This window comes from Melopsittacus undulatus, chromosome 4, assembly GCF_012275295.1.
Source record: "Melopsittacus undulatus isolate bMelUnd1 chromosome 4, bMelUnd1.mat.Z, whole genome shotgun sequence".
NCBI lineage: Eukaryota > Metazoa > Chordata > Aves > Psittaciformes > Psittaculidae > Melopsittacus > Melopsittacus undulatus.
The window spans coordinates 4,120,485-4,144,773 of record NC_047530.1 but is presented as its reverse complement, the minus strand read 5'-3'; the positions used below and the strand labels follow the sequence as shown (position 1 = coordinate 4,144,773).

Sequence of the window (24,289 nt, the reverse complement as noted above, 5' to 3'; positions counted from 1 at the left end):
GTGTGAGGTGTCCATGGCAGAGGGGTTGGAACTGAATGATCTTAAGGTCCTTTCCAACCCTAACCATTCCATGATTCTATCAGATCACTCCAACGTGTAATGTCAGTGCATCTTGAATATACAACATTGATTATCTGCATGTACCAAACCGATCTGACCTCACATCTGACCCTGCTCTGAGCAGGGGGTTCTGAAGTCCCTCCCTGCCTGAATTACCAAAGGATTTTACTTCATTTCACCAGGTTTCTGCAGGGAAAGGGGCACAAAACCAAATTCATCTTCTCCAGAAAAAAGGAGGCTGCTTCCTAAAATAGGAGATTGGGCAACTCTCCAAACGGGAGCTGTGGCAGCAGCAGAAGGTTCCCTGCTCCAGACACAATCCAGAACACACCAAACTGTCGATGGCAGAGAGGCAAAGTGGCTGCCTGCCACCACCATCAATGGGAGGATAGGACACCCTCATCTGACCTAAGGGAATACCCTTAGGGATCACAAACCAGTGCTGCCTGCGCAGAGGAAGGCACTGGAGCAGCCACATCTTTGCTGCATGCTTGGTAACTTCAGAATGACTCCTTACACCCTGCTCCTATCAAACCTGTGGTTTATTTAGCTCAACTGTTTTCCAAGCAAGGGAGCTGCTATCCCTATCTCTTGCTATCAGTTCATGGGGCACAGAGCACTTGACCCTGACACTGCGTTCTCTCTCAAGATACACCCAAACATCCCACATCAGAACAACAGCCTCCACCATTGTATGGTACCCAAAACCAAGCCAGATGTGAGTTATGGGGAGAGACAACCAGGAAAGGCCTTCACATGTGTTACCATATTAAAAACACAACTTTTTTGCCAAAGCAGCTGCTATTTAAAGTAGTGCAAATCTAATTTCTTAGAGTACATTCTGGGTTCACAGAGTTCTCCCTCAACCTCACATCCCCTCCTTCTAAACACCAGTGAGTTTAGAGCTTAGACAGAAGCTGCACAGATGCAATCACTCAGTGAGAAAGCACGAATTTGCAACTCATTTCCAGATGTGCGGGGAAGAGTTAGAGAGCACTAAAGATACCCTACAAAAAGGGGCTTTCCAGCTGCTGTAAAGTTGCTTTCTAAGTGTGTAGTAGAAAGAATGCATTATCACAGTAATCACAGCAGTTCATTAGCATTGAACCCATTGGGTTTTCAAAGAGGGAGGAGATGCACTTCTTCCTACAGTATAATTTAGTGCTTTGCTAGTTCTCAGGGTTACCCAATGTATCTGCAACCTCCTCCATCCTCCTTCTCAAGGGGAAAGGCAATAGGGAGCCTCCCCAGCCTGTTGCCACAAAGCACCTGAAGGCAAAACACCTCTGTGGTTATTCAGACTGAGAAAGCCATACAAGAGCTACCTGATGATGGGCACATTTCTTCATACAGTGACAGCTCAGGTCTAAGTGAGCAGATACCATCACCCTGTTTCTCCATCCTCCTGGATGTTGCAGCAGAGCTGCCACTTCAGAGCAGGAGTAACCAGCACAGGGAATTCAGCTGGGCTGCCAAGGCTCCTCCATGCCTTGAACGTCATGATCATGGCACAGGGAAACAGTAATGTCTGTAAGCCACACACAGTGGCCTGCTGCTGCCTGTGCTTGTAGGAAAGTGACAGAGGACATTCACATCGCAGTTCTCTGTTCGTGGGGTGTTTGAACATGTGGCTGAGGGAAGATCCATTGCCTGCAGTCTGTGGTTCCAGCAATAAGCTGGTATTACACAGAACCACAGAGCAGTTACTCAGGCACTGCAAACTCCCATGCTTGAAACAATGCAGAACAAACTGAAGTGGCCACCAAGACTTCTGTGATGTGCCACAGGTCAGCAGGCAATGGATAATACAGTAACTACTCAAAACCAACATCAGGAAGTCAAAGAGGCTTTGGGTCCCCTGTGTCACCCTTATCTTTTAACTGGCACACCATTTCTCTAGCTGGAAGACATGGGCCCCAATCATCTCTATGTAACACTGCCACTTGTCCAGAGCATTGTTGCTGCGTTTCAAACCTACACATTTAGGACCCATGTCACGCTCTGGGGTGATGCTGCCAACAGCACTGCTGGTTTAGCAGCATCTCACTTGTTCAATCACCCAACCTTGTGTTCCCATATGAGTTCTGTGTCGCCTGTTGAGGGTTATGGGGAACCACGTCCATTACCCCAGCTCACTGGGGGCTGCTGCACCTACAGACCTGCACCCAGAACTGGCTGCAGCCTCAGCACTCGATGCCCTCCTGCTTCCCAAGGGAAGGACCTTTGGAACCACCACCTCATCTCTGAACTCACACCTCTTACACTCTCAACTACATTTAAGGCCCATTTTATCAATTCCCAACCAGGTCCCGGACTTTCCCTTCCCACTGCCTTTGGCAGGAACAGGTCTGAGAATCCTCTTGGCCTCATCTGTCACTCTGACAGAGGAGCAATTGCTAATTCCTCATCATTCTCATCATTCATTAATGATATAGCAGTGTCAGACTAAAATGGAAGAAACGACCTGTTCCCAGCACGATTCCTGCCACAGGGAAACGGAGAGCTGCGTAAAGTTATCACCACGCAGCCCTGCCAGAGCCCAACTAACACCCCGTGCTGCACTTCCAACCCTGCATCTTCGGATGCCGTAAGCGGCCTCCGGACCACCGCTCATCACCCCTGTCTCCACTGACGGCCCCTGGTGCTTTGACCCGTTCCCGAGGTGCCCTCACCGGCACCACGGCCCCGAGAGGAGCCGGTCTGCGGCTCCTGCACAACTTTCACACCGCTCCGCTCCGGTCCCATCCCCGCTCCCGCAGCGGCCCCGGCTCCTGCCTGACACCGGTCCCGAACCCGCGGCCGGGCCGGGCCGTGCCCGATGCCGCGGTGACAGCGGGGGGGGGTGGGGGAGCCCCGCTCCTCCGGGGGGGGGGGGGGCGCGTGACGTCAGCGATGAGGTGCGCGGCCCGCGCGGAGGGGGCGGGCGCGCCAAGACCGGCCCCGCGGGAAACGGCGGCCGGGAGCGGGAGCGACCCCGCGGCCCCCGCTCAGCCCAAGCCGCGCTCGCCCCCGCCAACCCCGCGCTCCGGGGGCGCGCACGCACAGACAGTGCCGGGGGGGGGGGGGGCCCTCTCCTCACGGATCGGCAGCACCCGCCGGGCCCTCACCGCCGGGGACCCGGGCCCGCGGGGCCGGACACGCACACGCACTCACCTGCCCAGGCGCCCAGCGCCGGCCCCACATCGACGGCTCCGCTGCGCAGCACCCACACGCGGAAGGCCGTCAGCAGGCGGTAGGAGGCGAGCACGGCCGCGCAGGCCGTGGCCAGAGCGCCCACCCAGTAGAGGTGCACGACGACCGGCAGCGAGCCTGCCATGCTGCAGAGGAGCCGCGGCCGCACTGAGCCCTCCCGGCCACCGCCGGCCCGCAGCCGTCACGGCGCCCGCCCCCGCCGCGCTGCCATTGGCTGAGGGGCCCGTCAATCAGCCGGTAACCGGGCAACGCGGCCTGCCCCGCCCGCCCCCCCGGCCGCGCGGCCGCGCCACGCCGGAAAGGAGGGGGGCAGGGAGCGAGCGGCCGCACGCCCCCGTACTACTTGCGGCCTGCGCACCACGTGGTCGGCACCGCTCTCTTGTAGCCATTGGACCGTGAGGGTGGCCGTCACACGGATATCGTGCTCTGATTGGTCCTGCCGCCAGGGAGGCGCACAGGATTGGTGGAAGGCGGGGGCCCTCTTCCCGCCCTCCTTGACGTCATATGAGCCCATTCATAAAATGCTGAGGCTCCGCCTCGCAGCTGAATACGTCCACGGGCTCCCCCCCCCGCCCGCAGTGCGGGGAGCGGGGGCTGGAGCAGGGGTGGAACTGGGAATAGGGGCTGGAGATGGGAATAGGAGCAGGGGTTATGGATGGATATAGGATGGTAAAGCACAGACACAGCTCCCAGTGGAGACTGGAAGGACGGGAATGCCTCAGGAGTATGGAAGATTAAGGGCAGCCTGGAGCAAGGTGTGGGTCAATGAAAGCCCAGCAGTTGAAGGAGATGGGTGGTTCTTAAAGGGGACTTTTGCAGCCAGTGTCGACATCTTTCTCCAGAGCCAGCCTTTTATAGGGTTTATTAGACACGGATCTTGTTACAAGCAGCAGGGAACCTCGTTTAGATGGGGTTTTCTGGAGACTCATCCCCATCTGAGTCGTCAATGATAGCATGGAGTGGGTTCCACGTGTTGCCTTTCCTTTATCTGCCTGAGAAATGCCAGACTGGTTTGGGTTGGAAGGGACCTTAAAGCTCATCCAGTTCCAACCCCTGCCACAAGCAGGGACACCTTCCACTAGAGCAGCTTGCTCCAAGCCCCTATGTCCAACCTGACCTTGAGCACTGCCAGGGATGGGGCAGCCACTGCTTCTCTGGGCACCCTGTGCCAGCGCCTCAGCACCCTCACAGGAAAGAGCTTCTGCCTAAGAGCTCAGCTCAGTCTCCCCTGTTCTGGCAGGTTCACGCCATTCCCCTTGGCCTGTCCCTACAGGCCCTTGTCCCAAGCCCCTCTCCAGGTTTCCTGCAGCCCCTTTAGGCACTGGAGCTGCTCTCAGGTCTCCCCTTCAGGAGCCTTCTCTTGTCCAGGCTGCCCCAGCCCAGCTCTCTCAGCCTGGCTCCAGAGCAGAGCTGCTCCAGCCCTCACAGCATCTCCATAGCCTCCTCTGGACTAACTCCTGCAGGTCCACATCCCTCTTGTCTTGTTGCCCCAGGGCTGCATCAGGACAGCAGGGGTGGTCTCCACAAGAGCGGAGCTGATCCCAGCACTTCAGAATGCTGTAAACTGAATGGATTTACAGCTGTCTACAATTTATCTCTCCTTGTCCCATTCCATGTCCCTTTCATCTGCTTCACAGGCCATGAGCTCCTCAAAGCAGGATTAAATCCCTCATAAGTTTACTTTCTTTTTGGGAAGAGCCTGTATTACATCCTACTGCAAATGCAACAGGTAAGTAGCACCCTGAGGTCTCAATCAGACTATGGCGCCATGTGGATGCGCTTACACAGGCTGGTGCAAACTCAAAGCTCTTATTTAGAACCTAGGCACTTGTATGACATCAACTACCTGATACAATGAGCTGTGTGTCCTGAGAATATAAATGAAGAATCATAAAGTGCAAAGGGTAACAAGACCAACGAAATTCAATGAAAACATGCTTTGATAGGTTTATCTGGTTTATTAATGTAATAAAAATAGATGTTTGTTACACTTCCTGTTATGAAATACATATATACATACGATAGCCTTTCACTCAGAGACACATAATTAATAGATATCAAAGGTTTCTCTTTATAATCGACTTGTAGAAAACAATGAAATTCATAGTGGGATCCAGCCCTCATTGAATTCAGTAACACACTGCCTGCAGTGATGCAGATTAAAGGCATGAAACTATCACTCTGCAATGAGAAATGTCAAGTCACTGATTGCCTGACCTATAGGTTTATGGTTGATTTTGAGACTTGCTGTATGTCTCTTGATCATACAGCAGTTGTATCAGACCTAATGGGAGGGAGCATGGCACTGGGTTTCCTTCTATTCCACAACAGGAGGCAACTATCCTCACAGTGATCTAGCTCACCTTCCCTTAATTTTCCTTAATTCCTTAAGATTGAAGTAGGAAACCTGCTTTAATCTGCATTTTTGCATGAACATTGTGTGTTGGAAAGAAACAGTGCTGTTACAGTCAGAGAAAAGAACACAGCTGAGCAGAGGGAGGTTCAAGCACCACTCCTTTGGATCACAGAGCCGTTGTACCTTGGTAGAAAGAGCAGGAGCTTGCTGTGGCCACATCACACTATTTGGTTCCATTGGATGTCAAAGCAGTTCTCAGAGTGTTTGCAGGGTAAGGACATGCCACTGATTCTCACTCTTGCGTCTTCCAGGGGATCAGGCAATAAAGAGACAGGATACAGGAAAAGCATCTGAAAAGAGAAAAGGAACCACTTTGGCTTTAGTAAGAGATCTGCTACAGTCAGAGACAAAACAAGAGCTGTGTGACAGGGGGAGGTAACAGTAGGATGGTGAGGCGCTGGCACAGGGTGCCCAGAGAAGCTGTGGCTGCCCCATCCCTGGCAGTGCTCAAGGCCAGGTTGGACACAGGGGCTTGGAGCAAGCTGCTCTAGTGGAAGGTGTCCCTGCCCATGGCAGGGGTTGGAACTGGATGAGCTTTAAGGTGTCTTCCAACCCAAACCAGTCTGATTCTATGATCACCAGGTCACCACTGTCAAGAACAGAAGTGGACTGGGCAGCTGGACTGTACACAGGGGCTGGAGGAAAGGAGATGGATGTTGGCAACCTGCTGAAGGGAGCAGGCAACTTCCTACTAGATGTCCATGTAAGCCACACTGCAGCTCCCACAGGGATGCTGCCTATTATATACATATTATACATGATCTTGATGGTCAGCACCAGGGAAGGAGGTTTGTAAGGGCTATGAAAGATTCTTTGGCCTTTGTCAGAGCCCACCTATCTCTCATTACAACATCTCCTGCCCACTCTACTGCAGTTGTGTTGCGCCCAAGACCTGGTGCCTGAACAACCTTCTCATTGCAGTCAGGACACAACCTGCTTTGCTGTTCTCTCGGAGAACCAATAAATCCCTTGACAGAGCAGCACAGGAGCAGTAAGGCAGCCCTCAAGGGGTTTTTTTGTGTTAAAAAATAACGCTGGTTATTCACCAGCATTGCTATTTTTTATGCTGCTCTGTTCAGAGGGAAAGGCAGTCCTCTGAGAGGCTTAGTCTACATTTAGAAGATGAGTCACAGGCAGGGAAAGGGACTCACTGGAAGGGAAAGAATAATCCAAAGGTCAAGCGAGGGGTTTTGGATCTCCTGCTTACGGTCACCACACATTCAACAGCATATCCCCCTTTTCAAGGTGAATCCTGGTTTTCCCAAGAGCTTTGAAGCTCTGCTCCCACTCCCTGCAGCAAAGCCTAAAGGAGCAGACAGGCATTTTGAATGTACTCGAGCAGCAACAAGCACACACATGTAGATGAGGATACCTTGCTCCAGAGATCCGTGTTTCCACAGCATCATTTGTCAGTTCAGGCATGTAGTCACTTCCAGCTGATTGCAGATGCAATCTGGTTTAGGGTGATGCAAGCCTCAGTCAGCCCACCAGGTACATTGCTCCATCGGATGGAAGGTGGCCAAACTGGATGGCAGATCACAAGAGACAAAAGAGAAAGGGTTTTAAGGTCCTTTCCAGCCCTAACCATTATGATTCTGTGATACAGAAAAGCTAAAGCAGTAAAGACATGCACAAGGAAAAAAGCAGCAGTAAACAAACATGGACAATAAATAAGGATGTAGAACTATACAGTGGAAGACATTAAAGGGAGACAAAAAGAAAGGAAAAATATAGCAGAGAGAAGTAAAATACAACAAATAGGAGATAAAAGAGCCTCTAATAAGGAGACATCCAATTTTATTCAGTTTTTCTATGACTTTGCCGCCACAAACACCTCAGAAGCAACTGCACATCCCAAACAGACCACATTCCATGTCTCAAACATACATCCTCCTTCCCTGCTCTCCCAGTACCTGAGGAAGACACCTCTTCTCACAAACCAGACTGAGGTGGATGGCCAGGCTCCCTCAGCCCTGGGATCCACTCCTCATCCCAGCCTGGCTGTCCCAGTCTACTCTGCAGCAGCCCTGGGAGCAGGGCAGGGATGTGTCACTTTGCTCCTGCCACTGGGAAGAGGTGTAGTCATTTGTTTCATTAAATGGCATTCTTGTACCCAGCGCTAATTTTACCCCTTTACAAAGATGTTTTTCATTCTAGCAAGACAAGCGCAGCTCCTGTACAGTCATTCTGCTCTCATGCCTCTCTTTCCATTACTCACACTTACTGCAGGGAGGCCAGATTCAGTAATGGGCCTGGCTGTTGCGGTGCTGAGCACTGCAGTGTGTCTTTGCCTAAATCCATAGTCCCAAAGACCCTGCCTCAGTGCACACTGAAAATACCTCAGAATGGGCCATTCACTCTCCATCCTGTGAAGTGAAGAACTCTACAGGAACCAGTTGGACATGCCAATGAATCAGAGAATCCCAGACTGGTTTGGGTTGTGAAAGACCTTAAAGCTCATCCAGTTCCAACCCCTGCCATGAGCAGGGACACCTTCCACTGGAGCAGCTTGCTCCAAGCCCCTGTGTCCAACCTGGCCTTGAACACTGCCAGGGATGGGGCAGCCACAGCTTCTCTGGGCACCCTGTGCCAGTGCCTCAGCACCCTCACAGGGAACAGCTTCTGCCTAAGAGCTCAGCTCAGTCTCCCCTCGGGCAGGTTCAAGCCATTCCCCTTGTCCTGTCCCTACAGGCCCTTGTCCCAAGCCCCTCTCCAGCTTTCCTGCAGCCCCTTTAGGCACTGGAGCTGCTCTCAGGTCTCCCCTTCAAGAGCCTTCTCTTGTCCAGGCTGCCCCAGCCCAGCTCTCCCAGCCTGGCTCCAGAGCAGAGCTGCTCCAGCCCTCGCAGCAGCTCCATGGCATCCTCTGGACTCGCTCCTGCAGCTCCACATCCCTCTTGTGCTGTTGTCCCATGGCTGGATCAGGACTGCAGGGGGAGATCTCCCAGAGCACAGCAGAGGGGGAGAGTCCCTTCCCTGACCTCCTGCTCATGTGCTTTTGATGCAGCCCAGCACACGGTTGGTTTCTGGGCTGTTAGCACACACTGCCAGGTCACATTCACCTTCATTTCTGTAGCCCTTCTCACTCTTGGCATGCTCCCCAGCAAGCAGGGGCTTGGGGATGTATGTTTTAGACTCAGGCCTTGACAGCAGCAGTGTGCTGGCTCTTACTCTCAGTCCTTACAGTACTCCTGTGGGCTCAGCACAAGGTGCCTCAGCACTCAGCTCTCCCAGGCGCTGAACAGCCACAGACAGCGAACAGCCACAGACAGCCCATCATCAGCAGTCTGCAGAGCTTACAGGTACAAATGACCCAGGCAACAGCAGGCTGAAAGGGATGGAACTGGTACCAGTAAGTGCCATAGCAAATAACCAAGATGAGCATCTGCATGGCTCTCATCCTGCAATTGCACACTCTTGGCTACAGTTTCTATGAGAAGAGCATGTCTTAGCTTTTAAACTGAGTCATGCAGGCACTTCAGGTTACCACACTGTGTAACAGCTACACACTCCTTGCTTCCTAAATAAACTCTGGGTGTCAGCAACATGTTCTTCTGCTTTAGGGATTAAAGTCCCAAATTTCTCAACAAGTCATTCCAGGCAAATGTGGCAATGAAAGCTAAACAGAACCTGAAGCAAGACAGCAGTTGGCCTATTAACTAGGTGAGTTTACAGACTGTAAATTTAACATGTTGTGCAGATGCACACTGCTCTTTATGAGAAGGTCCATTCAAAGGGGGCTTACAAGGATGGAGAGGGACTCTTCATCAGGGACTGTAATAATAGGACATGGGGGAATGGGTTTAAACTCAAACAAGGGAAGTTTAGATTGGATATAAGGAAGAAGTTCTTTACTGTGAGGGTGATGAGGCACTGGAATGGGTTGCCCAGGGAAGCTGTGAATGCTCCATCCCTGGCAGTGCTCAATGCCAGGCTGGACAGAGCCTTGGGTGCCATGGTTTAGTGTGAGGTGTCCCTGCCCATGGCAGGGGGGTTGGAACTGGGTGATCATAAGGTCCTTTCCAATCCAAACCATTCTATGATGCCCCTTAAGAGGAGCAACACACTACAATCTTCTAGTACTTTGTATAGGGATTTCTCATTTTTACCTGGTATGGAATAACAAGACAAGTCTCTTGTAAAATCTCCAAGTTCTCCTTTCTGTTACCACTCCCCACTTAAAGAGTTTTCAGAAGTGATTTCAATGGGGGAGCTCCAGATCCTCTCATCCATATAAAATTGGGGTTTATTTCCATCACCAGCAACAGTGGCAAACAAGTACTTCTCCAAAACAATTCTAATAGTTGTGCATACTGTGCATACAAGTCCAAGTGCAGCATGTGTTTAGGGGAGAGACGTAATATGGGCCATGGCAACACAAGATTAACCTTCTTCAGTCCTACAGCCTGCTGTAATATATTGATTTTGAGCTGAAAATATCATCTGTAGAAACAAAATACTGTGTTCTCACTGCTTAACCCTGGATGTCTCTGCTACCTGGTTTCGTAACTGTAGATAAGTGATCCAGATGCTTGTCCACATAAAGCGAACAAAGTTCAGGAATGACTGTCCCTCCCATCAGTGCCAACACTTAGTGTCACCTTACACGATGCATTCACTTCCAGACCCAGATGATGGACTGCATTTGATAATAAACCTTTGTCTCCTCATCTACAACCTATTGTTCACCCACTGCACTACATTATATACACTCAACCCTCTTTCCCTGCATCCTTTTGTGGAGTATAGAGTATACTGAATGTGAGATTGTGTCTACAGCCCACCCTCCACCCCCCTCCAATGCATCCATTGTCCCCAGGAGACTCTGCCTGGCACAAGCCAGTTCATAGCAGCCATGGGATACGAATCATACAATGCTTTCTATCTTCCACATAACTACTTCACCTTCTCCATATCTCAGTGGACTAGCTTTCCATCATATCATATTATCCTATCCTATATATCCTGTTAAGACAAATCTGACACTTCCTCAAGTGTTTCCTGAAGGATCTATCTGCCAAACAGCTCTGGTGTCCCTGCCATCACTTCTAGAAGACTTTGCTTTGGCCACTTCCAGTACTTCACAAACATGAACTACGCTTTGAAGAGTGCCCATTAAATACAATGTTGTTTGCCCATGAAGAAATGTGAGAGCAGAGGGTTCAGCTAGGACCCTACTAGGGCAGAAGTTGAGAGCAAAATAAATCTGTGTCCTATCCGTAACACTCCATTATGCTCCTGTATTTCTTTTTTCCCTTCAAATCATCTGTAATTCCTCCATTCTGCCGTTCAAGTTCTAACCATCCAAGCTAGCACTTTAAAAACACCCTGCAAGATTCAGTCATTCCCAGGACTGTATGTTGCTCCCCATCACAACAGGGATTTGGATCTCAATTAACCCATCATTGCAGACAGCTGCCCTAACCATCAGCTTCATCGATGTGGCACTGTATCTTCCCCTGCCCAAAGGGCAGTAGTTCTTCCAACATGCACACTCATCCCTAAATACCTCAGGGGAATGAGGCAGAGCTCTTAGGAGATGTACTTGCTGAGGTAGGCACGGGATTGGAGCTTCAGCTTCCCATGTCTCACATAGGACTGCGTCTCACCACTGGTCAATGGGACCTTGGCAGGCAGAGAAATCCAAGGGCAGGAACTGAGGTCCTCCCACAGTCAGATGGCACCTGAGAAGGTGGCTTGGGGGGGTCTAAGCTTTATCTTTTGATGCCACAGGGGCCTCAAGATGTTCTGGATGGTAATACAAAAAGAAGCATTAAAGGACAGCATTAAGTTGGGGAACTTATGGTAGTAAAATGCCTTGCTCAAATAGCTGAGGTCTGGATTTTCTAACGCAATGCTTCTTTGTGCTTGTGGTGGGAGAGAAAAACTCAATTTGCCTTAGTAATTTAAACCAAGGTGTCACCTCCCTGAACACAGTAACAGCAGCAATCATTTGGACTCTCTTTCTACAGTAAGACTTGAGACAGAAATTACCACTGCTACTCTGAAACAAGTACAAATGAGTTTCATCCTACTCATTAACTACCCTGCTTTAAGTCTGAGAGAAGTGGGGCTGCCCCATCCCTGGCAGTGTTCAAGGCCAGGTTGAATGAGGCTTGGAGCAACCTGCTCTAGTGGAAAGTGGCCCTGCCTCTGGCAGGGGGTTGGAACTGGATGAGTCCCTTCCAGCACAAACCATTCTGTGACTCTATGAAGACACTGCAGAAAACAAAGTAGATCCAAAGATGGCATTTCCTTTCATCCCACGATTTTCACAAGTTGGAAAGAGACCAGGGGAACGCCAAAATTCCTATTTCTTCTCTTGCTATTTCTATTCCTATAGATGCTGCTATAACAGCAACATCCAACAGCTTTTGGACCAACTGTAGAACCATTTTAGAGGTACTGAGTTTCCTTTTTTTCCCCTGTGGGAGGAGCTTATAGAGGCGCTTACTGTTACCTCTCTTTTGATAGTTTTTTCTTTGTGAGAATAAGAGGAAGACCAAAGACACCATCATAACGTCCCCACCAGAAGGCCATCTACTCAGGGATGTAAATCACTATCCCTCTGCAGAATTACTTCAGATCACTTCTCTTTCATTTACCCATGCAAATGAATTGGCATTGACAATCTGGCTCCAAAGCATTCCTACAAACACTCATTATTATTATTATTATTATTATTATTATTATTATTATTATTATTATTATTAAACAATAAACAAACCAACCCCAAAACCACTGCTGCAGGCTGTAGTGAACCACCCCTTTCCCAGCCTCTGCTACCAAACCAAGCCCTGGCATAGTTCTGATTTTGTTCAGTGTTTGACACCAGTGGAAATGCCTCTTTCTGCAGCAGGAAGCCTCGTATGATGACATGGGCAAATCAGCTCAGAATATTCTCCTTTGCTGTGGTCCTAACACTGTGTTGCCACTGGTTCAGCGGGAAAGTCCATGACTTGCTTCTAATTCAAGAAGGTCAAGAAAAGAACAAGAGGAAGCTATGAACAGGGATAATTTTCTGTTAAAGGATCAGACTTATGAACCTAGAATGGTTTGGACTGGAAGGGACCTTAAAGCGCATCCAGTTCCAACCCCCTGCTATGGGCAGGGACACCTCCCACTAGAGCAGCTTGCTCCAAGCCCTGTCTAACCTGGCCTTGGACACTGCCAGGGATGGGACAAACACAGCTCCTCCAGGCACCCTGTGCCAGCACCTCAGCACCCTCATAAGAGAAATGTATTTTCAGGAATCCAACAACCAAGTGTGTTTCGTTCCACACTCACAGAATCACTTTCCAGTCACATTTCTGCCCTGTAAGCGCTGAGATTCTGTCTGTAGGTCACATCCCAATGTCTAGTATAGAAAAAACTGTGCAAGGAATCATTTACAGATAGAATTTATATTCTTTTTGTCTTCCAAGTCCTTCATACTGCCTCCAACCAAATGAGCCTTCCATTTCCACTCGACTTGTTCACCTCTAGGGGGATGAAGGAAGTTTAATCCTTATAATCCATGCATCCCTCTGCTTCAGCACCTAGTGAAAGTGACACTGGGAGCACTTAACACATACACTGATGATTACACTGATTTCATCACTTAACTTTCTACTGGTCACTGAGTGAGAAGTCACCTCCTTAAAACCAAATTCTTTCTCTTTGAATAACTTGCTACAGTTGAGGACTGAAAAATAAGAACTAAGTGGTTGGCTGAGCACAACTCCCTGTTTTGTGATCTCCCAAAGAGCAAAGCCACCAAGTAAACACCTACAACCTCTTCCTAGAGTATGGCAGCCCTGCTGAAAAGCAGTGTTCTGTCACTTTATGCTTCTGTTAATTCTTCAGTGATGCACAAGAGCTGTATGTAAAACCTATACAATCTAAAAGGCAGGCAAAAAAGAGATCAGGTCTCAGGTAACATCCCAAGGGACCTGATTATACATACATTTGAGAATGCAATGTTATCTCACCCTAAATGACATTAAGGTTTTAATTTAAATACTTCCCTAAAAAATTCTTCCATGAGGATTTCTATAAATTGCACATCAACAGGGAAGAAGTCAGAGCACACTTTCAGCCACTGTGTCTAAACCATACAGTTTGCCTGCTCCCAAAGACAGTGAGGGAAAGAACACCTCTTCTGCCAGCACAGGTCAGAATGTGCAGGTTACAATCAGTTGATAGCAAATATAACCAAACTACTCTGCATCTAGTAAGGGGCCTGAAACACTTGGTTAAAGGAAAAGGAAATGAAGATGACAAAAAAAAACACATCATTTTCAAGCTGGGCCCATTATAAATGCACATATCTATCTCAGAATGTTTTACTGATATATAGGAATGCTGAATATACAAGGGATATATATGGGATATATACCCCTTATAATATATAAGGGAGGAGATCTTCACAGAAGTGAATCGTAACACATGCAATTTAAAACAAACCTATTATGGCAACTTCTCCTTTTTCATTTGACCTCAAAAGTGGTTTTTTTCTTTGCTCATCTTCATTTATTAGTTAACAAATTGCAATCTCTCCTGCATGTCAAAAGGAAAAGTTGGGGCTGTTCAGCCTGGAGAACAGAAGGCTGCGTGGAGACCTCAGAGCAGCTTCCAGTATCTGAAAGGGGCCTACAAGGATGCTGGGGAGGGACTCTTCATTGGGGACTGTAGTGATAGGACAAGGGGTGATGGGTTGCAACTTACACAGGGTAAGTTTAGATTGGATATAAGGAAGAAATTCTTTACTGTGAGGGTGTTGAGGCACTGGAATGAGTTGCCCAAGAAAGTTGTGAATGCTCCATCCCTGGCAGTGTTCAAGGCCAGATTGAACAGAGCCTTGGGTGCCATGGTTTAGTATGCGATGTCCCTGCCCATGGCAGGGGGTTGGAACTGGATGATCTTAACGTCCTTTCCAACCCAAACTATTCTATGATTACTCTTACAAAGAAAAAGAAACAAGAACCTTTCCCATTGCATTCCCATGAGAGGTTTAAGCACGCTCAGCTCAGTTCAGGTAACTGCTGATGCAGGGCATCACTATCTTCCAAGATTTGCCTTCAAAAAGTAAGGAGGGAATACAAAACCCAAACAAAGCATACCGAGTTCACTTCAGACCGATTTATTGCACATACTAGTACTTGTCATTCCTTTCATACATGAAATAAGGTACCTCCAGTTAACTAACACATTCCTTTAAAACACCGGAACGCTTAACAAGAAGCTGCCTTTGCCCTTTGGGCCCACAATTAGCACAAATTAAGTTAACATGTAATATTTGCCTTCCTTTTCCTTCCCTCCCTACCTCATCCTCAGAGAAAACACCTTGCTATGAGGTAGTCTACAACGTCCTGTTTGCTTCCTGAGTTTATCCCTCTGTAACTAAAGCACTTCAGCACTTTCGTGCATCTTGATTCTTCCCTTTCACATCAAGAGAAAACAAAAACCACTTTCAAAACCCAACCAAACTTGTTAATAAACCCGAGACTCCCTCCTGCCACCTGCGAGCGCTACCAGCGGGACAACCGGAGCTTCAACACTGAAATGAGCTTTAAACCTTACTTACAGAGGGCAAACTCCCGCTTGGGCCGCAGAGGCCCCGGGCGAGCCCGCAGGGAGGCTCTGCCGGCCCGGTGCCTCGGTGGAGGCCAGGCCCGGCCAGAACAGGCCAAGGCGGAGCGCCCGGCGGCCCGATCCGCCACCAGCCCCAAGCCAGCCGGGCCCCGGCCCCGAGAGCTCCCTCACGGACAGACAGCGGCAGAGGGACACCGGCCCCGAGGTAGGCCGCACACCCGCGGCCCGGCCTGCTCCGGGGGGAAGGGGCAAACCCATCACTGACCTGCGGGCACCCGGGCGGGCGCCCCGGGGCTGATCCACACGGAGCGGGAGCTAAAACCAGCGCTGGCCGTGACCGGCAGCGGGAGGATGGGCAGGCGCTGGGGCCGCATCCAGCCATGGCGGCCGCGTTCACGACACTCCCGGCATGCAGCGGTGCCTACAACTCCCATCCTGCCCGGCCGCGCCGCCGTTAACCCTGTGCCGGCGGACCCCCCCCCCCCCACCTGCGGCCCCTCGTCAGCCTCGGGGCTGCTCCCCCGGCAGCCGGCTCCGGACCGCGGCCCGGCTGCTCCGCTGCTCCATGGAGGATGAGCCCCGGCCCGACCCGACCCGACCCAACCCGGGCCGGCGGCGGTGCTCGGTCCGAGCGGCCCAGCCCGGAGCTCCGGGCCCCGGCCCGCTGTGGTTGTGTCGGTTGCTGTACTCCTGCAGCGTGGTTTCTAGTCCCAGCTACTGTTGTTTGTTATTGGTAGCGGTGGTATTAATTGTGTGCGCCTTGCTGGTTAGTAAAAAACAGGGGAAATATTTCCTGCTGTTTGTGTTTTCTTAATTCAATTTATACTTTTTTTTTTGCTTCAAAATAATAATAAGGAAATTAACTCAAAAATAGCTTTACTTTGGGACAAAGTTAGTAGGAAATGCTGGGTTATCCTGCAGGGAAAGTCAAGTGAAAACTCAGCTCTCGTATTCTGTCCTCTTGCCCATACACACTTCCCGTAGGGGCTCAGCGTACGTCTGACTGAACACACAGCACTTCTGCAGCCCCTGTCTTAACGTAAGTAGCAAGGGATGTGCAAACAACTAACACAACGATCCGAAAACCCACCCAGAGAGTCAGCATCCGTTTGTAAATAAGTGAGGGATGGGGGCACATAGCACAAGTTAACTACAGAAGCAGCACCTCAGAGTAAAACCCACTGGGTCTCCCCTGACCCCCCTCCGCAGCACAGCATCTGCACCCCAAAACACCCCTGCACACACACGGAGCTCACCCCCTCTACATCTATTTTATTTGCGATATATATGCTTTTAATGAAAGCCTCGTGCAGCAAATACAAGTCAAATGGCTCTAATTTGTAGTGCTACAAACTGTAACATGCTCAGACGTGTAACTGCCTGACAGACTACACAGAAATCTGGCTTCTGCTCCAACCTCTTGTAACAAATGCAAATATCCGGAAACATTCTGCTCTTCCTCCAAAATTAAAATACGAGGAAAACAAACCTAATGCCAGGGTTTTTTTTCCATACAAATAACTGATCTTAAAAATAAAACAACAAATAAATCACTGCAAATTCATTCTTTATTTCAGACCATAAACAACACAGGGGAAAGAAACACAGAATACGTTTTCCTGTCTAAAAAAAAGCCAAAGTATCAATAAGAAAAGCACATCTACGGCTCTTATTTTTTTTAAGCTTATTTTTTAATACCTGGTCCCTTAAATCAGCCTACAAGCCAAGAGCTTTAGCTAGAGAAAACACAATTGGAAAGGCTTTTTCTGTGCTATTGTTTTCCAGACACTTACAAGAGGTTTTTCCAGACAATTCACAGCCACGCTATTCCAAACGGCACAAATACAATTATTTGGAATTTATTCCTCGCTGTAGCAATTTTTCCTTTGGTTTATTTCCCCAAATTCCCTGGGAAAACACCATCAATTCCCATCTAGCTTAGCGCACCTACACTGTTGCTTCTTTCCCTACATTTTCCCTTTCCAAACCAACCACAAACATTTTAGAAGTATTTTACATATATCTAACAAAGTCATAAAAAGGACGAGAGCACAAGAGAAATGTTCAGAACCAAACTGAAGGTGTAAATGACCTCCTCCCATGTCCCAGACGTACCTACAAAATCCCTGCTCACTGGTACAGGATTATACATTCCAGTCTGAGTTCGGCCTTTTTCTATTTGGTACTATTTTAACACCCCAAATTTATAGATTTTTAAAATTGGCATGTTAAAAGGGCTTTATTTAAGGATTTCAATGAAAATAGTGTTATGTTTTGTCATATTACCATAATCCTTCTTTTTAAATCACTTAGAATTTCAGTCTAACCTAATTAAGTAATTTTAAGTAAGTCTTAACCCAAATACATAAGATCTAATAAAAATGTATTTTGCAAACAGGGGAAATGGGCTTCTAAAATGGATTCCTCAGGTAGGAACTAAAATGCTGAAACCTTTTCTCCCCACCAACTTTTGAGATCTGAGCTCCTTCACAGCACTTACATTTGAAACCCAAAAATGCTGACAAGAAAACAATTGTCCCCAAATATCCGCGTGATATTTCGTGCCAATTGTACCTTGTTTATTCTTTCTATATTTAAAAGGAATCTTTCCCTTTTCCTTGCCAAAAAGAAGGGAGAATAGGGGAAGAAAAATACTGCAAAATCCTAACTCCCTGCTTTCACGTATTGTTAATTTCAAAGCCCTTCTAACAGCAGTTTATACTGCTTTTAGATATTGTATATTATTTGGCCAGTGAAAATAATTCTTATTTAGATTTTTGCTTTTTTAAAAGGCCACAGAACAACATTTTAGATTTTTGAGACTTCTAATCCTTTAGAATTTCTCTCTTTTTTAAATGCTACAAGTATCCCATTTGGTAAATGGAATTTACATTTCTCTCTCGTCTAAATAATCCGAGTTGAATCAACAATTCAAACCAGTAAGAACAAGTGATGTACCGTAATACAATAACAAGTCCAACACTTTACCACAGCTCCTCTCTCTATTGGTGTATAAAAAGCTTACACAAAGTATAAAATACCTTCGAAATACAGCCTCTTTCCTGGTCAGAAAATTTCACTTATTGACTAATTTGACCTCGAGGAATTGCATTTTCTCATAAAGCATCCTATCTACAGCTTTTACTGGTTCCTGCTTAATTAACCAGCATGCTTTAAAAACAACTATCGTTCCTTCAACTTAATCAAACCAGACTATTTTTAATTGCTACCGCATCAAATATATTTGTCAATACAATAAAGCCACGTGCAATTAGAAAGAACTGATTTTTTTCTGGCCCTGTCTTTGACCAAGCACAAATCACAGCGTCCACTTCCAATTTATTTGCTATTCTAATATAAGGTGAACTGAAACACACACCACAGCTCACAAGTACATCTGTCTTTCGATAACATCCTATCATTTGCATCTTTTAATGGGAAAACCCAGTATACCACTGTCAGCACTGCTGCTCTCATGCAACCGACCAGACTTCAGAAGGACTTGGCATTAACTTCTCTCCCTCCCAACACTTTGCCTCCTCCCCTCTCTCAAAATAAAACCAAAGTATTTAGGTTTGTCTGAAATGACAATAAACTCCAAAACCACTAAAGCCTAAAGGTCAGGTATTATTTCAACCAAACAGAAGTTATTTTCTCTCTATGTCAAAAGCCATCAAAAACAGCTCCTTACCTGAGAAGTGATGCTCGCTTCGCTTGGACCGCGTCCTGCTATCCAGAACAAGGGCTGTGCTGCACTCCCTATAACACAAGAGAGAATAGATTAAAATTACTATATGCCTAAACCCATTTCTGCATATACAAATGATCTGGCCCTCACACGACTTTGTACCTCTTGGTCTGAAAAGCACTTTTAAAACTCCTATTACTGTCTAATTAGAGCCCTCAAAATTGTTTTTGATAAGACAGGTACACATGGCAAATATTAGCTCCATACCCGGTCAATCAAAGTACCAGATTCTCCAGACCTGGTTTTCAGGTCTTAGAAGCCTGTATGCTGCTGCATGCTCCATCTCATTAGCAACAGTTAATCTGCAAATGGCACAATCTTATATTAAAAAAGAAAAAAAAACTACAATTGATTTTACATATCTTAAAATCCAAATTCTGGGAGGTTTTTTTAAGCCATTTACATGAGGGACAGAGTCCTGAGATATTCCTTCCCACAGCAACTTTTCCCTCCCCTGTTTTAAAAGCTGAACAACTCCTCAGGTAAAAACAGTGTTTGTTTTACCCATTTTTCTGTGAGTTGTGTGATTATGTACTTATTTGTGATGCTGCAGAATTTACATGGGCCTGTAGTTTGGAGACTTTTACCTCCTCCCTTTACCTGCGAGGAAGATGCAGGCTAAAATCACTGCCTTTACACTGGTTTTATGCCCTTTTCCCCTCTACATGTTTTACAACAAATGTGAGAAGAGAAAAAAGTTAAGGTAACAAGTACAAATTCATGGTGTAAGACAATGCCAAAAACCCCATTGTTTCAGCTTGTAATTTAGTAAGCACCAATGTAAGCCATGGTCAGCAAGCCTCAGCACTGGAGGTGTAGTATTTATGACTAAACTGCCTTTTCCTTTTTTTTTCCTTCTCAAAAAAGCATCTTCCTGGGGTGAAATCTTTTCTTCCATCTTTTACCCTTCTCCTTCCACATATTTTACCCTCCTCATGCCGCTTAGATCCTAACGGACTGTTGCCACACGTGTATTTTTCCACCCAGCTTCCCAGACATTGACAGATGTGAACCAAGGAAGACTTTTGCACAATGTTAATTTATTTAAACCATTTCTTCCCTCCATTCTCCCTCTTCTCCATGGCACCCTATGCTTTTTTCTTTTACCCTCTGCTGTTGCTTTGTTTGGTCTTTGCCCACTTTTCTATACATGTGTCTCCTGCTGATCCTATTAAACTGGGCAGGGAGAACTGAATGTCTCTCTCTCCCATTCACTACACTCTCTCTCATTTTTTAGTGCTTTATAGATTAAAACACATTTTACAGTCATTTTCATATATTTTAAAATATACTTTTTTGCCCTCTTCTCTAGAAACTTGATGATTGCAGTCCCCAATACTTTTGCAAAGCAAGGTGAGCCCTGTCCTGCTCTAGCACATGCTCCTGCCAGCATACTAAGTGTAAATGACTTGCAAGCCCGTAATGCAAAGCATGAAAAGGAAAAAGGGGGTAACAGGTAGAGATGCCCCTTAACATCACACAGAAAAAAAAAAGAAATCAACATTTTTAACTGATTCTGGCTTTTTTAAAGTGATACCATCAAGAGAAAGCGCCTGCCTCAGGGGAAACCTTTATCTACATCAGTAGCAACACTTTTTTACACTAATAAAATCAAACTTTAAAATTAAAATATACTGTTCAGCATCACCTGTTTAGGATTGACTTTTCTGCATCTCAGCCTGGGGAGTGAAAGTGGCCCTGTTTGGTTTCACTTTTGTTCTCAGCCACTTTCACTTTCATGCACTGGCAGAATCTTTTCCATTTTCAGTTCAGCAATGTTACAGAAGACATTTACATGTTTAAACAATCCTCATTACGCTTAGAACATGAACAATTCATGCCCATCTCTTGCCCAGGACACGAGGGAAAAATAGTTTGTGGGCCTAAATGTAATGGGCAGCATCCTTCTGCAGGAGCAGCTTTCACCTGTCTCATGTTAGGCTGTGGTCTGCACCTTCCTTCCCTAAAATCAATAGGAAATGTGCCATTAACTTCACCCACAGCAGGATCAGGCCTCTGGGTCTGGAATGTGCCACAAAAGAATGCCGTATACAGACCAATATGCTCCTTAGAACATACAGTGATTGCCTTCAAGTATTATCCTATGCAAACTCAGGGGGAAAAAACAGCCCCTGCATTTACCTTTCTGTATGCTTTTAAATCAGTGATAAATACCCTTCTTGACATAGGCCATGGGGAATTTGAGGGCATCTATCCATTTTGGTTTGCATGGGGAAGGAAAAACTGTATCTCTCTGCTACTAACTGCAAAGAACTATTTCTCCTCCTTCTGCCGAGCCCAAGCTCCATGAAACACTCCAACCCACACAGAGTCGTTACTGTCTTGCACCAGGACCTTGTTTAATCAAAGTTTCCAAAGCATAGACTTGTGTAACCCTCGTTTTTTTCAGGATAAACCACAATGTTTTAGGAATTAGAACTGCAAACAGCAGGGAGAAAAAAAGAGGGTGCCATTTATACTATCAAAACCTGTATCTTCCCCCTCTATATTACCTCCTCTCTCTGTGTTACCTTCCCTCTCTGTATTACCTTTCCCTCTACATGGCACAGCCATAAACTCACACGTGTGCATAGACAGGCACATATACATACAATGACATTTTTCTCTAGCTACCACAGCACTGCAGCTTCTGTCTTTGTAGACATAAGGGTTTCTGAGACATTGAGACTTAATGGAGAGACTTAATGGAAAGACTTAGGGGTTTATAGGAGCCCCGCACACCATTCACTTTTCCAACTTCTTGCCTAGAGATTCTATCCCACAAGCACACACAGAAACTGTCACCAGCTGCTTATAGACATTACTGTCCTGTTTACACACCAAAAGTTATATCTTAAAAGCTTACATATGCAACTCCTGTAAGAATCCTTCTGTCTCTGTTTTATTTACCCTACTGCTTTATTTTACCATATGAAACATGAATAAAAATGGGGAATTGCATTTTGAGCATGTACCCATCCGCTTCACAGACACACATTTTTCTGTCTGAGTAGACTGTGGTTCTATATGTTTGACTTACATTATCACATCACACATCCAGACCCAGGTGATTTCCACAGCCCTGTGTAGCACATGCTCCCATTTCCTCTTGTCCTGGATGCCACTACACAGAGGAGTAACCACTCTCCCAAAGGATTTCTCTACACCTTCCGTCTCAACCTCCACCTCTCCTTTCCCCAGAAGACATCTTTTATCATTCCAAGACAAATTCAACATGAAACTTATACATACACTTAATTTTAAGCCTACAAATACACCCTGTGTGTTCAGTGGGGTTATTTACTCGCCCAGATCATCCACACCTTGACATCCTTCAGTGCCATACAAAGACAGAGCACTACGATCAAGTGGGTCACAGAAAACCCCATTTACCAGGAAGCATGGTCACAACACAGACTTTCACAGATGCACAACGTGCTACCTCTATGTCCCAGTGCAGCCACATTCCTCATAAGTGCCAAAATTCACTCCTTCCCAACTGTAATGCCTAAGACAGTTTGTCCCTATTTCCTGACGTGCAATGGAGCTGTCGATCCAGTGGTTTGGTGGGAGTTTGCTATCACGCAGACTTTGCATCAGGCTTTCACCCAGGGCTGCATCTCCCTCTGTGATAAAGAGTCCTGAGAGAGACTTGGCCACCACAGGCTTTCCCTGTGTTAGTTTTTAGGGCAAAGACCCTGAATTGTATCAATTTCTTTAAGATAATTAAGCTCAACTTAAGCAGACACTGGTGAAACCAGTAAATATCCATCAATTAATACTGGTGTATCCTTACCAATGAGAGAAAGAGAGACATACAAAGGCATGTTTCAGCATGGTTCCTCTAAATGACATGTTTCATATTGTAGCTTTGCTCTTAGATGTTGCTCCTGGTGCACTTGTAGGAATGGTTTCCTTATGGAGCATTCTGTCCTGTATTTTACCTGTCTTTTCTATAAATATTTACTATACATTTTTGTGTTACTTAAACTGAACAGATAATTTTAGCTGTATGATTGCTATTTCTCTTTTATGAAGGCCTCTCAGCAAGTATTATCAATGAACCCTTCAAAATGCCTGTGGCAGAGGGGCAGAAGGCAGTGACATGGCAAAGACAATGGAAAGAGGGTTGGTGTTCTTTCAGAAGTACTTAATGTCATACTAATTGCTGAATTGCAGAGAAAGGAACTCCCCATGAGGTGCTTTGCCCAGCCACGCCAGCAGGCTTGAAGGGCTCTGCAGTGTCTCCTTGGAGTCCCTAATGGTCTGCAGCCCCCTCCTGACATGTCCTGCTGCAGCAGGAGAGGTTATCACAGGGGGAGCCTGCTCCTCTCTCCTTTTCCCATCTGGAACCAAGGAGAGGAGCAACTACTAACAAATATTTGTTAGTGTATTTGATTTGGAAGACACCAAGCATAACCCCGGTACTGTGTAATAGACACATTATTAGTAGTAATTGTAGTAGAGAGCAACTGTCATGACAGGTAGGTTAAACTGAGGAACAGAGATGTGAGCAGGTCAAATAGGGCCTGTGACAGGTAAGGAGCACAGCCTAGGATCACTGACTTTGCACCTCTTTTTCACCCTAGTTCAGTCTCACATACACCAGATGTAAGTTGTCTTGACCATTTCCTGGCCTCTAAAGCAGTATCCTGATCCTAACTCAATGGGGCATTCACACAGAAGAGCCCAAGAGGAGCCCAGCAACAGCCAGGCTAGCTGCTGGGATGGGGATCAATGGAGAGCATCCCAATGGCATTGAGGAACCCCTACTTGTGCCTGTGAGCCAACAGCATCTTGCTGTTTGCGCAATGGGGTTGACAGACATACCATGGGTATTACAACACAGGTATTAGAAACGTCATCTGGCCCTATTTTAAACAACCAATGTAACACAACCCCATAATTTCCAGTACAGTCTTTTCTGACTTCTAACTGAAGACCAAGATCAAGAGACAGAAAAATATATGCAATCAAAATAGGGGAAGAGATGCTTTCATTTTCCTTAAATTTAAAGTAACTATACCAACATCAAAACCTCTTTCTATTGCCCATTTTCCTTACCAAGTTTGTTTGAAGAGGAGCATGAGAGGAAGATGGCTGTAAGTCAGATGATCATATGGACTTTGCACTGTCATGGAATTATGTAGGTCATCTGCCTATATCAACAGACTTTTGCTGCATCCAGGCTCAGCAAACCTGGTTTCTGTCCCTTTCCAGAACTGTGCTGATAGGGAATTCATCGCTAGACGGGAACTTCACCTCTGCTAAAGAAGCGTTTCTCAAACTAAGGCTTACAAAAG

The 24,289-nt window shown here is 46.8% G+C and overlaps 1 protein-coding gene and 1 long non-coding RNA gene across 2 annotated transcripts in view; both read right to left on the bottom strand.

The window, feature by feature from the left end:
* Positions 1-3,641, bottom strand: part of HSD17B12 (hydroxysteroid 17-beta dehydrogenase 12) — a 91,969-nt gene extending 88,328 nt beyond the window's left edge. The window contains 2 exon segments of the mRNA XM_034062334.1: positions 3,214-3,385; positions 3,387-3,641. Of these exon segments, the coding sequence (XP_033918225.1) occupies positions 3,214-3,385; positions 3,387-3,641 (427 nt within the window).
* Positions 3,642-5,209: 1,568 nt separating this feature from the next.
* LOC117436163 (uncharacterized) lies at positions 5,210-15,629 on the bottom strand. Its single transcript, XR_004549601.1, has 3 exons — positions 15,504-15,629; positions 7,041-7,192; positions 5,210-5,958 (listed from the first exon to the last, which is right to left on the bottom strand). It is a non-coding gene; the product is annotated as an uncharacterized lncRNA (long non-coding RNA).
* Positions 15,630-24,289: the final 8,660 nt, after the last annotated feature.